Source organism: Camelus ferus, chromosome 16, assembly GCF_009834535.1.
Source record: "Camelus ferus isolate YT-003-E chromosome 16, BCGSAC_Cfer_1.0, whole genome shotgun sequence".
Taxonomy (NCBI): Eukaryota; Metazoa; Chordata; class Mammalia; order Artiodactyla; family Camelidae; genus Camelus; species Camelus ferus.
The window spans coordinates 25,221,922-25,233,804 of NC_045711.1; the positions used below are offsets into that span (position 1 = coordinate 25,221,922).

The 11,883-nt window shown below is 54.9% G+C and overlaps 1 protein-coding gene across 2 annotated transcripts; it reads right to left on the reverse strand.

Annotated features, from left to right (window-relative positions):
* Window positions 1-260: 260 nt before the first annotated feature.
* On the reverse strand, window positions 261-10,481 carry OTOP3 (otopetrin 3). 2 transcript variants are annotated; one of them, XM_032456874.1, is made up of 7 exons: window positions 10,303-10,478; window positions 6,184-6,600; window positions 5,959-6,095; window positions 5,122-5,180; window positions 4,741-4,859; window positions 2,141-2,955; window positions 261-975 (listed from the first exon to the last, which is right to left on the reverse strand). In XM_032456874.1, exons 1-7 carry the CDS (start codon window positions 10,319-10,321, stop codon window positions 805-807), a joined length of 1,737 nt encoding a protein of 578 aa, XP_032312765.1. In that variant the 5' UTR covers window positions 10,322-10,478; the 3' UTR covers window positions 261-804. The 2 variants fall into 2 exon arrangements, with proteins under 2 accessions (XP_032312765.1, XP_032312766.1); XM_032456875.1 differs by lacking the exon at window positions 261-975 and adding an exon at window positions 984-1,596 and having other exon boundaries at window positions 10,303-10,481.
* Between the last annotated feature and the right edge of the window lie 1,402 nt (window positions 10,482-11,883).

Consider the following 11,883-nt stretch of genomic DNA (forward strand, 5'->3'; position numbering starts at 1 on the left):
GCTACAGCAAGTCATCTGGGGCTCCGTGCTGGGGAAAAGGTGTGCTGATGAGGGGCGGGGGGATGCATGCGCCCCGGCCCCTCTCCTCCCACCTTCTCCCATGGATCAGACTAGGGAAGGATCAGACAAAGGGTTTAGACCCCTCCTGGCCCAGAAACAGGACTGTCCCAGCCCCACAACCCTGCCCAGGAGGACTGTCACTTCCTACCATATGCGGAATGGCAGCTCTGTCCCCGGGAACAAATGCCACGAAGCCTGAATGTGATCGATCAAACAAACAGGGTTTATGGCAGCAGGAGAGAGCTGTTGAACCCTGCTTGGCAGCTAATTAACGAGCTCATTAGGAGGCAGGGTGTGTGGGGACAGAGGGGCAGGGCTGCCTGTTGAGCTGCGAGCTTCCAGATGTCCTGGGCTGAGCTTGGACCATGCGAGAGGCAGACCCCCCCGAGGCCTGGAGGTGTAGGGACGCCCCTCCCTCAACTCCCCAGGTCTGACCATCCCAGAGAGTAGCTGTGGGGGCTTCCTGGGGTGCAGCCTGGGCCACACTGGCTGTGGTGAGCAGGAGGCAGGCATGTGCTCAGTCCTGTGCGTGGGCATCAGGAGCTCGGTGTCCAGGCCCTGCCCTTGGTCTTGGGCTGCAGATAGTGACCCCTGCTCAGTGAGGTTCTGGGGAAGAGGAGGCTTTGGGGAACCCAGGCTGGTCTAGGTCCCCCTGGAATGGGGCATCTACTCAGAGACTCTGGGATACATTCTCCCCAGCCTTGGCACTTTGGGGTTCTGCCAAGGGTGGGTTCCTGGGCACCCTCAGGCCCCCAAGTAGACCTCCACCAGCCCCCCGACAGAGTGCATGCGGTAGAAGACCCCCAGAGGCAGGCCAAAGTTGACGATGGTGAACCACGTCCGGTAGCCATAGAAATTCTTTTCCAGCCCGTTCTCAAACTCCGGGTGGATGCCAAAAGCAGGCATCATCCACAGCTGGGAAGGAGAGGAGGGTGTTGAGTGGGGGAGGGGGCTCTCCTATTCCCACAAGGCACTCAGCCTAGGGCAGGCAGACCACAGACCCCGCAGCTCCTCCAGCACATTCTCCGCCCAGCATCCCCTCACCCTTAGGCCTTCAGAGCCAGCCCCTCTCCTACGGCCCCCCTCACCGCATCCCACAGAAGGCCTCGGCCACCTCCTTGGTGATCCAGTTGGATCATGAGACCCCAGGCTGCCACCACCACGGTACAACCTGCTCCATCAAGCTGGGCTCCCTCCTGCCCTGATCTCAGTCACCTTCTGCTTGTCATGACTCTTGGCCTGCTCCAGCCCAGCCCTGCCTTCTGTCCAAATTCTCCCCGTTTCTCAAGGCCCAGATCAAACCTTCAAGAAGCCTTGCTTGGCCACTTGGGCCCACACTTCCTTCTCTGAGCTGCGACTGCTCTTTAGGGCCAATTTATTACTTGTGCTCTGCCCAGGCCAGAGGTTTCACCATCGGTGTTTCCAGCATAGTCATTACCAACGTGGGTTCAAACAACCGGGCGCTGTCCCGGGACTGCCACTTGCTGGCTGTGGGACCATGGGCGGATCAAACAGCCAAAGCTTCAGTTTCCTTATCTGTTAAATAAGGACAGTAACAGTGCCTGCTGCACGAGGTCAGGGTGACAATTCAGTGAAAGGCAGAGCTATTGCATAAAGAGATGGGCCTGGGACTTAGCAGCGCCAGACACGAGAAGTCATTGCCAAGACCTTCCCCTAGAGATTCTTGAAAAAAACAGGCACTTTCTGGTCTCTTCCTTTGACTGAAGTCAGTAGACGATTAGTTACTTAGTAATTCTCTAACTGGTCCCCCTGGGTCTCCCCAACTAGGCAGTAAGCTTCCCAAGGGTAGAAATCCTATATGTATGTTTGTAAAAAGCACTTAGCTCCATGCTCCACACATTCATTCATTTTTGCAGAGATGAAGGGACACTCTCTACTCTCAAGTAGCATCAAGCTAGTTGGAAAGAGGCCTGTGTCCTGGACAATCAAAGGCACAAGCCAATTACCCTTGGAATAGTCAATGTGCAATGAATGCACCTTGATCCATGCCTTCCTGAGTGAGGCTTTCTGGGGCAGCCTCACCAGCTCCACTCCCATGACCTCTGGCCCCACTACTCACTGTGATATTGCAGAGGATGAGGAAGAGGGAGATCTCCTTGAGGGCCCGCCGTTTCCAGTTGAAGTGGCTGTAGGAGTGGATGTAGGCCAGCGAGGCCCGCCGCAGGTCCTGGCCCAGCTCCAGCAGGGACCCCCTGTGAGGCGGCTCGGCTTCCCACTTCCCCGCCCGGCCCTCAGGGGTCGCCTCCCAGAGCGGGCGCCGGTGTAGGCCCTCGATGATGAAGAGGTTCTGGGCCATGTGCTGCAGGATGAGCAGCAGCGAGTAGGCCAGGATGAGGCGGTTGAGCAGCTGGTGGGGGCGAGTGGCCACAATGGCCACGATGGAGAAGTAGGAGATGCCCATCTGGCCCAGCGCCGCGCCCATCAGCAGCACCACGTCCAGGCTGCGGGTGGGGTTCTTGAACGTGTCCAGCTCTCGCTCCTCCAGCCCGTGGATGGCTGTGCCCGCCAGGCACGCCAGGCTCATGGCGGGGAGCGCGGCTGCGTAGAAGGCGTAGTAGATGGTGAAGTACTGGCGGGCGATGGCGGGGCCGCTTGCTTGGATCTGGAAGAGCACGAAGACGCACACGCCTGCCACCAGCACCAGCAGGCCCAGCAGTGGCCCAAAGATGGCCCCGTGCAGGTGGAAGGGCAGGGTGCCAGGGTGGGCGCCCGCGTGGGGTGCCAGGCGGCGGCCCACGTTCTTCCACATGACGAAGAGCATGGCACAGCAGATGAGGCAGTACTCGGTGCTGAAGGGGTAGAGCATCAGGTAGCCCTTCCGGAAGACCTCGCACATGGTGACATTGAGGCACAGACAGCTGTTGGTGTCGTTGCCTGGGAGGGGACAGACATTCAGGTGGGCCTCGCTCTGAGGAACCCGGCTGCACAGATCAATCCCGTTCACCTCTTGGAGTATGGCAGAGGTGGAAGGGATTCGGTCACCCATTTTACAGATAATGGAAAGTGAGGCCCATATATAGAAATCAGAAATCAGAGGATGGTCATTTCTTTTTGTTTGTTTGTTTTGTTTTTGTTTTGGTGGGGGGAAGTGATTAGGTTTATTTATGTGGTTTTTTGATTAATTTTATTTATTTATTTATTTCAGTGGAGGTACTGGGGATTGAACCCAGGACCCTGTGCATGCTAAGCACTCTCTATACCACTGAGCTATACCCTCCCCACAAGATGGTCATTCCTTGACAAAGGGATTCTAGAATTCACGTGCCAAGCTTAGGCACGTGATGTCTTTGGTGCCAAATGTCACCTCTACAGAGTACTTGCTGAGCATGAGGGGAAACCTGTAACTTTACAATGGGAGGCTCTGTCTGCTATAACTGGACCATAAACAGCATCCCCCGTAGGGTAATCAGACATCTGATCTTGTGATGAGGTGTCCTGCAAAGCACACAGCATCCCCTGTGGGATGCTGGTGCCTCAAATGCTTAACCTGAATCTAATCAACAACTTTGGTCCATACTTCACATTTCTAGGAAAAGCAGGGAAGAGGGGAACAAGTCAAATGGCACCACGAGGAGGCAACGTGCCGAATCTCAATGTACTGCATGTTTGAACAAACCATCTGTCAAAGACATTTCATGGGCTGATTGGAAAAAATCGAATACAGAGTGATATAAAGGATGGGGATGACATTAAGGAATTTTGTTAGAAATTATAATAGCATTGTGCTAACATAGGGAAATACATTAAAAACCTGTGTACTAAAATATTTTGAGATGAAATGCCATGATTTCCATAATGTAATTCAGCAAAAATATTGGAATAAATATGGCAAAATGTTAATAATTATTATGCCTACGTGATGGGTATGTCCTGTTCTCATCTGTATGTCTGAATTTTTTAATAATAAAAAAAATCCATATGTCACTTGCCCTAAATCCTCTCTGCACAGCTCTTCTGAAAAAGGTGTCTAGAGTATAAAGAATGCCCACAGTAGACAGGCATGCCACGATTTATTTGTGCAGCGGGCGTGTGGATACATGAGTGTGCTGGGAAGGCTTGGCTGTACACGGGTCAGGATGGTGATGCCACCTGGATGGGGGAATTACTGTATACACACAGGTGTGGCTGAATCCCACAGACAGCAACGTTCTCATGTAGGTTGACAGGACACAACCTCCAAGAGCTGACTGTACAGGTAGGGCATTGGGTACATGGAACAATCTGGGGAGTTCATTTTGCCCAGAAATCTTCTGTCTCTCTTGATATGTCCAGGTGCCTACAACTGTATTAGGAAGACATTCCTTTCAGTCTTGAAGATTTTCTAGTTTCTTACAAGTAAAAGGCAAATACCAGGTGTGGAGTGCCTACCTGGACTTATCAGTGAACAGCTCAGCCTGGATTAGTGGCTAGCTTACTGATAGCTAGATGGATGCCTGGAGTGGAGCTGCGCAGCGCCAGGACCTGATGGAGCAGGCCCAATGTGGGGGCAGGATGGGTACCCTCGGCAAACGTCCAATTCTACTGAGTCATGATCTGGCTCTAGAGTTTTTCTCCCCAACCTACAGAGTCAGTGAGCCTCACCCGTTTGAGGCGGGGTAGCGTGTGTGTGCACCCATCTGGAGTGGAGGTGGGATGGGGTAGTCATGGTCTCCTCTGTACCTGAGAGCTTTTCCATGAGGGCGCTGAGCTCAGCCTCGATCTCATTGTGCATGGAGTCATTGGTGACAGCCAGAAGCCAGAGCAGCAGATTCGTGGCCAGGGTCAGCATCAGGCCACACCTGGAGGAGGTGCTACACGCTGCTCACACAGCCTAGCCGGCTCCCTGGGTGCCCGAACTTCACCATCAATCCCTTTGGGGTGACCACTCTCTCCCAAAGCCAGATCCCATCTGCCATTAGAACTTCAGGACAGGCAGCCCTAGGGGTCACCTGGGACCCATTCCCAGATTAACCCATACCCCCAGGGCTACCCTGTCCAGGGAAGCTACTGGGGCACTGGCCCCAAGACTTGTTGGAAGGAGAGAAGGAACCCATGTCTTACCTAGTGAAGTTGGTCTGGATCTGAATACAGTCCTTACAGTGTTTCCAGAGCACCCAGGTCTGAAAGAGAAAGGGCTTTGAGCCCAGGGACTGGGTGGGGGTGGGACCGTGGGGTGTGTGTCCCAGTTGCTTGTGTGTATTTGCAATGGAAGAGACAGTGAGGAAGCCTGGGTTGGAATCCTGGCCCCGCTGTTCCCTTGCTGTGTGGTCTTGAGCCAGTGGCAAAACATCTCTGAGCCTCAGTCTCTTTGGCTCTAAAATGGGACTAAAATGTCTGCCTCTCAGAGGAATGCCTTCTTATTGGGGAAATAAACAAGATGATGTAAATGGACCGCCTAGCACAGTGTTTGCATATCAGGAACTCAGGAGGGAGTCGGGTATTCACTATTAAGAGTAGCTCTGGGGTGTGGGTAGAGCTCAGTGATAGAGGACATGCTTAGCATGCACGAGGTCGTGGGTTCAATCCCCAGTACTTCCATTAAAAAGATAGTAATAAATAATTAAATAAATTAAAAACAAAAAGAAAAGAAAACTTGGGATTCTAAAGACATTTTTGAAAAAGAGTAGCTCTGTGTATCTGGGGGCATAGATTTAGGGGCATGCAAGGATGTACAGGCATACGTATCTACAGGTGTTTGTGTTTTAGTGACGGTGTGTGTGCTGATGCAGAGACATGGAGGCAGAGTGGATGTGGGTGCATGGAGGTAGGCACGTGTCGGGGGGGCTGTGGTATGTGGGTGCATACCCTGGGCCGGATAGGTGTTTGCTGATGTGGCTGTTCCTAGGCATAGGTTGGGGTGTGTTTGCACGGAGCATGGGGATGGGAGAGGCCTGTCACCTGGACGCTGATGAAGACGATCTCGATGACAGGGAAGATGAGCTCCAGCTGCGACTTGCAGTGGACGTGGCTCACGTCGTAGCCCACACGGAAGACGTTGAGGCAGATGGTGCAGCTGCCAAAAAGCACCAGGGAGCCTGGCCAGGCCAGGCGGCCATCGGCACCTCCCCTGGAAGGCGCTCTCCCTCCCCACTCCTCTCATCCACCCAGTGCCCCCACACTCACCCCGCACCCAGATGGGGCCTGCGTGAGGGTCCCGGTAGAGCACAGCGTGTGGCTGGCGGGTGGTACCGGCCGTGTAGTAGAGGAGCCAGAGGAGGGACAGGGCCTTGAGCACAGCCAGCAGGATCCACACATCGCCCAGCGTGACAGCCACGTTGTTGAATATCATGCTGCAGATGAAGGCTCCGCCCAGGAACACCACGTTGAGGGCCAGGAGCCCTGAGAAGAGCTGCCCGGCCTTCTGGGCCTGCCGGTCCCGCCGCAGCAGCAGCGAGAAATGTCGCACCAACCAGGACTTCTTGTGGGGCGAGGTGGGGGCCCTTGTCTCCTCTGTCCTCATGTCCACTTGGTTCTCCTTGGCCAGGGTCTCTTCAGTCTCCTGTGCTTCTGGAGGGGCAGCCGGTGCAGCCTCAGTAGGGGCTGGGGAGGGAGAAAGGGTTCTGGTTGGCTGCTGGGCTGTCCTGGACTCAGTTCCACTCCTGCCTCTAACTGCTGTGTGACCTAGGGCAAGCTAAGCAAACTCTCTGGTCGGGCCACTGGAAATAATAGCAGTTACCGTACATCTACCTTAGAGGACCTGAGAAGGCTCAAGCAGACCAGGGGATATGGACGCCCTCTGTGCTCCACATAAAACCCAGGGATTATTTCGACTGGTTTGAGGACCACATTCCCTGACCCTCATCTTCCTGCCTCAGTGCTTGACCCTAACGTGGAATAATAATATCTGTCAAGGGAGTCAGGGAGATCTGCGCAGTGCTTGGCAATTTCCAAGGCTGTGACTTCGCCACCAAAAGGCCGCTTGTGCCCTGCTGATCTCTGGGAGGAATTCCACTCCTGAAGGCAGGGAGAGCAAGCAGGCTTCCCCTCTTGTTCTGACTTTGATTAGTTGGGGAATGGTGGCTTAGAGTGCTGTGTTAAGAAGGGTTCTGCGGCTGAGTGTGGGCGTGGTGGGGAAGAACGCTGTGCTCTTAAACAATACTCTATTACGGGTACATATGGGTGTATATGAAATTACTTTTAAAAGATACCTGTCAGGTTCACAGTAGGAGTTTCTTCTGGGGAAGGGAGGAGGATACTAGCATTGGGAGTGGTTTAATGCACTCATTTTTTTTTAAACATTTCTTATGTAATTAAAGTTAATTTTAAAGCACATTAAAGGATTAAGGGAAAAGTCCTGAGATTGATTTACAGTGTCTGCCATGAGCATGGGACACTCTGGGATCACCATGAATGCCATTCCCTTGACTTCGACAGAACTGTCTTCCATCTGCACCCTCCCTCGACTCCCTGATGTCCCATAAATGCACAGTTCAACATGGGGAACACCATCCCTGACCCTTCCTTTCCCCTGAATGCCTCCTGCTACTTCCTCACCTTCCCCAAGCTTTCACTCAGGCCCACCCCTTCATCACCCGTCACTTGGACCCAGTTCTTGGGTCACCCCATACTTGCAGCTCAGGGCCCCTGTGTGGAGTCCAGCACAGTTCCCCCCGTGGGCCCTTTGGGTTCCCATTCCTTATGGGACAGAGATGTACTAAAAAGCAGAGATGCCCGCTGGCTCCGGGTGCCATCCTGGTGGGGAGCTTCTCCTGAGCTGACCCTGGAGGCTCCCTCGCTCCCCCTTTCCCCACCATCCCAGATGCTCTCCTTTGGTCCTGCTGCTGCCCGGGCATCCCTGATGCTCTGGGCTTGGTGCTCTAAGTGCTCACTGTTCCCATTCTCCAGGCTGCAGGATGCGTGCTTCCTCATTCACTACCTCAGCGAGTGGCATCTTCATCCCCACGTCTCCCAGCAGGGAACCACATGTCCACCTTGCCTCTCCCTTCACCCTCTCAGGCCCTAAGCTGTGAATTCCAGCTCCTGAATCGCTCTGAGCTTTTTCTTGACCTCAACCACTGCCTTGGTCCGCGGCTGTGCCCTCTCTCTCCTGGACTGGTCTCCCTACCCCCTGTGCCTCTCCCTGGCTGTGAGCCCTGCAAAGGCAGTCAACTGCCCTCAGTATGAAATCCACACCTCCTAGCATGGCCTGCATGGGCTTTCAAAATGAAACAGGGTGGTGTATGTTTAGTACGTTCTTAGAGCGCACAAATTGCTCAAGGCAGGGTTGCTTCCTGGTCTGGCCTTGACTGACCTCTCCAGCACTGTCTTCAGACCCCACTCCCTTGCCCACTGGCTGTACCATCCTGCTGCAGTTCCCAGAATGTCCCTGCATTTGCTCATCTCCCTGTCTTTGCACACACCCCGCCCTTTGCCATCATGCCCACCCCGCTGCCCCCTGGCTGACTGCAGTGTGTCCTTCAGGACTCAGCAGAGCCCCACCCAGCCAGAGGACCCCCCATTTCTCATGTTGTCTCACATCTCCCACCATCACTCCTGGAGCCTGCTGTTCCATCTGCCTCTCCTGCCACCCTCCGCCAATGGCTCCTGCCCATCCTTACCACCAGCCTTAAGCACCTCTCCTGGGAAGCCTTCTCCCCCTGCCCAAGCATCTATTGAGGGCAGTTGTGCACGTCTGGTGAGGTGCCGTGGGCATGACTGGCTCCTCTCAAGGCCAGGAGCCCCTTCAGGGCAGAGACCAGATCCTGCTTATCTCAGACGCCCCAAATCTGGCACAGGCGTGACACTAAACCAAAGCTGGCCGTCTGATTCTGGCATTTTCTGGGGAACTTTCAGCACCGGAGCCATGGACAGATCCCCTCCCCATTAAATCCTTTGCATCCTGGCCCAGTGGAGACGTTCCAGATGATCTTTATCTTTCTTCCCAGGCTCCCCTGCCCAGGTTGAGCAAGCCTGAAGCTCACGGGGACACCTTCCTGTTCCTTTTCCCCTAAACCTGCCTGCCCCATCTCACCTTCCCAGAATCTACCCCATCCTCCCAAGGCAGGAGGAGAGCCTAGTGATTAAGAGCCCAGATTCTGGCACTTACTACCTGTGTGATCTTGGACAAGCTACTCAGACTCTCTGAGCCTCAGTTTCCTCATCTGTAAACAGATATATACTATGGACTAGTACCTGGTACACAGTAGATGTTCAGTAAAGATTTCTTGAAAGAACAAATGAAGGAATTAATGCATAATACCTACCTGACGGGAATTTTTCAAAATTAAATTATTTGACACATGTAAATGCATGTAGAGCCAGGCCTGGCACAGAGACTGCTGTGTTAGCTACCTGTGCATCTCCTTCCTGTTCTGTCCAGGTCCTGGAGAGGCCGGAAGGGTCGGGATTGTTGGTGAGTTTCAGAGGTAGTTTTTGACAGGACTGCAAGCCTAGAGAGGACGCTGGAGGACTAGAGCTTATCCTCCAGGGACTTCGCCTTGAGTGTGTTCCCTACCCACGACCCCCGGGGTCCAACCCTCCATCGGCCGCTAGAGGGAGTCCTCAAAGTGGCAGATTTGGTCCTCCGCCAGGGAGGGTGCTGGAGTCCGGGGGCGCAGGGGTCGTGGGAAAAGGGCGAGAGAGCCCGGACCGGCGAGGAGGAATCCCCCACCCTCTGGCACGCCTCTCGGCGCGACGCCAGTCCCAGGGAGGGCCCCGACACCAAACTGGTTTGTGGGTCGGGCGGTTAGAGGCAGGTGATGAAAGCCGGGGAGCTGTCGGGGCGCGGCGCCCGGCCAGCTCCGGAGGAGGCGGCTGAGCACCGGCCAGGGAGTTCCGTGATTTCTTTCCGAGTCCCTCGAGGGACTGCGAGGCCTGGGACAGCCCCGCAGCCACACGTATGCCTCTGACCGCTTGTCCAGGCAGCCCCAAACCCACACCCCTTTTTCCAGCCGTCTGGGCTTTTCGCTTCTTCCTGGCTTGGACAACCCGTTTCGACTGTGCGCGCTCAGACCCCGCTAAGGCCGGGCGTGCCCTGCTGACCTCTGTGCGCCCCCCACCCGCGGAAGGAGATGGGGCGCGGAGCTGGTATTGGAGTGGGGGGCAGAAAGGGGCCGAAGTTTGAGTCACCAGGGGTTGGCCTTCCGTCATCCCACCCTCCTGCCCCAATCCCTGCAGCCCCAAGTCTCTGAAGCTCGCTTTGGGAGCAGAGTAGGTGTGAGTGTCAAGGGTGAGCTGGTCTGGAATGTTCCTCCAGCTGTCCGAGGGCGCTCCAGGCCCTAACAGCGCCGCGGGGAGCCTTACCTGAGGCCTGGGCAGGCATCGCCACAGGCTGATCACTGCAGCACGGATCGTCCGTCCGGTGAGGTCCTCGGGCTGGGACCGATGCCCCCGAGGCCCTCCCCCACGCGGGACTGCGCAGCCGCCTCTCGGGCTCCGCGGCCCATTGATTTTTCTGTTGACTTTGGGGCTCTCATTAATCCTTCGTTAATTACCCCGCCAGGGGCTCCCGGACGGTGCAGCCAATAGCGAGGTGGCTGGACCGGCGGGTGGAGCCAGAGGCGGTGCAGAAGCTGGGTTGCAGGGTCAGGCGACCCACAAGGAGGCCCCATACCGGGGTAGGGTCGGGTGCAATGTCCTTAGGCAGCAGTAAAGGCCTTGTGGGGTCCAGGCCACATTTTCTTCTGGGGGCCCAGCAAGGAATGGACCCCCGCAACAGGTCTGGGGTCGTCTTTTCCTGTACGCCACCTAGCGTCAGGCCCGGTTCTCTCCCTAAGTCAAACGTGAACTTAGGGTCAAAGAGACCCCGTTCTGACCCAGCAGGAGGCGGGTAGGGGTGGGAAGTCGCCCCCTCTGCCCCTCCTCAGCTCTGCCTGCAGCCTTTTGTGACCTGCCCACTTCATTCTGCTGGTCCTAGAACATTTTCCTCTGAAGTCCCTCTGCTGCTGCTCCCACACTCTGGTGCCATCTCCCTCCCCCATCCCTGCCCCCACCCCAGCCTGTGCCCCCTTCAGCTGACTCCACTGGCCACCAGTTCTGCCTGCTCTTCTGGCTGTTGGTACCTCCTTTTCAGTCCCTCTCTGCATGGTCTGACTTTCTCAGTCTCTCTCTCTGCTAAGTCCATCTCTATATCCCCCACCTTTTTAATCAAACCATTTTATTGAGGGGCTTCCAGAGAGGGTCAAAGAACTGGGAAGACCACCAGGATCTCCCCAGCTTCACAGTTGCCCCATCTCTCTAACTTTTGTAGAGTAGAAGCTGGAGGACTTTGGAGAGGGGCCTTAGGGACCCTAGGGAGTTGGGGTGAAGGGTAAGAGGAGGCCTGGGGTGGGGGTGGGGTGAGACCTGAAGCTAGAGCAGCCCTGTTATAAACTATATTCTAATAGCCTGATTCTGAAACTATATTCCAATTCTGAAATGTTTTATTTGAGGGAGAAAAAGCTCTGAAGCTTGAAAAAAATTTGAAAATTATTATTCTTGGTAGAATGTGCTGGCTCTCTTTTGTTGTGTGACTGTGGGCAAGTCACTGTACTTCTCTGGGCCTTGGTTTTCTTCTTTATAAAATGGTAGTTGGATTAAGTCAGTCCTTCCTAACCTTTCATGTGTCATGGGACACATTAAAAAATGTCTGTGTCACATGAGGATAAAGGGAAGAGGAAGGTGGTGGGCTGGGTACTCAGCCCAGCATCTCCCAGCCACTCAGGTACTAGTTGATAACGGGTCTGTAACTCAGACTTGGTGCACCCACAGAAAAGCTTGTGACCCAGAAATCTCCAGGGGCCCTCCCAGGTCTGGCTCCAGATCCCCTTCCAGCTCTGGCTCCAGATCCCATCATGTGATCGATCACCTCAGATGTGGCTGCTGAGACAAGAAGTTGGGGACAGG

What these genes read in the sequence shown, in the direction of transcription:
- OTOP3 (XM_032456874.1), bottom strand. An exon ending in AGGCCCCATCTGGGTGCGGG is followed by an intron (nt 6,096 to 6,183) that starts GTGAGTGTGGGG and finishes TGGCCTGGCCAG; the next exon opens with GCTCCCTGGTGCTTTTTGGC. An exon ending in CCTCATGGAAAAGCTCTCAG is followed by an intron (nt 2,956 to 4,740) that starts GTACAGAGGAGA and finishes GTCCCCTCCCAG; the next exon opens with GCAACGACACCAACAGCTGT.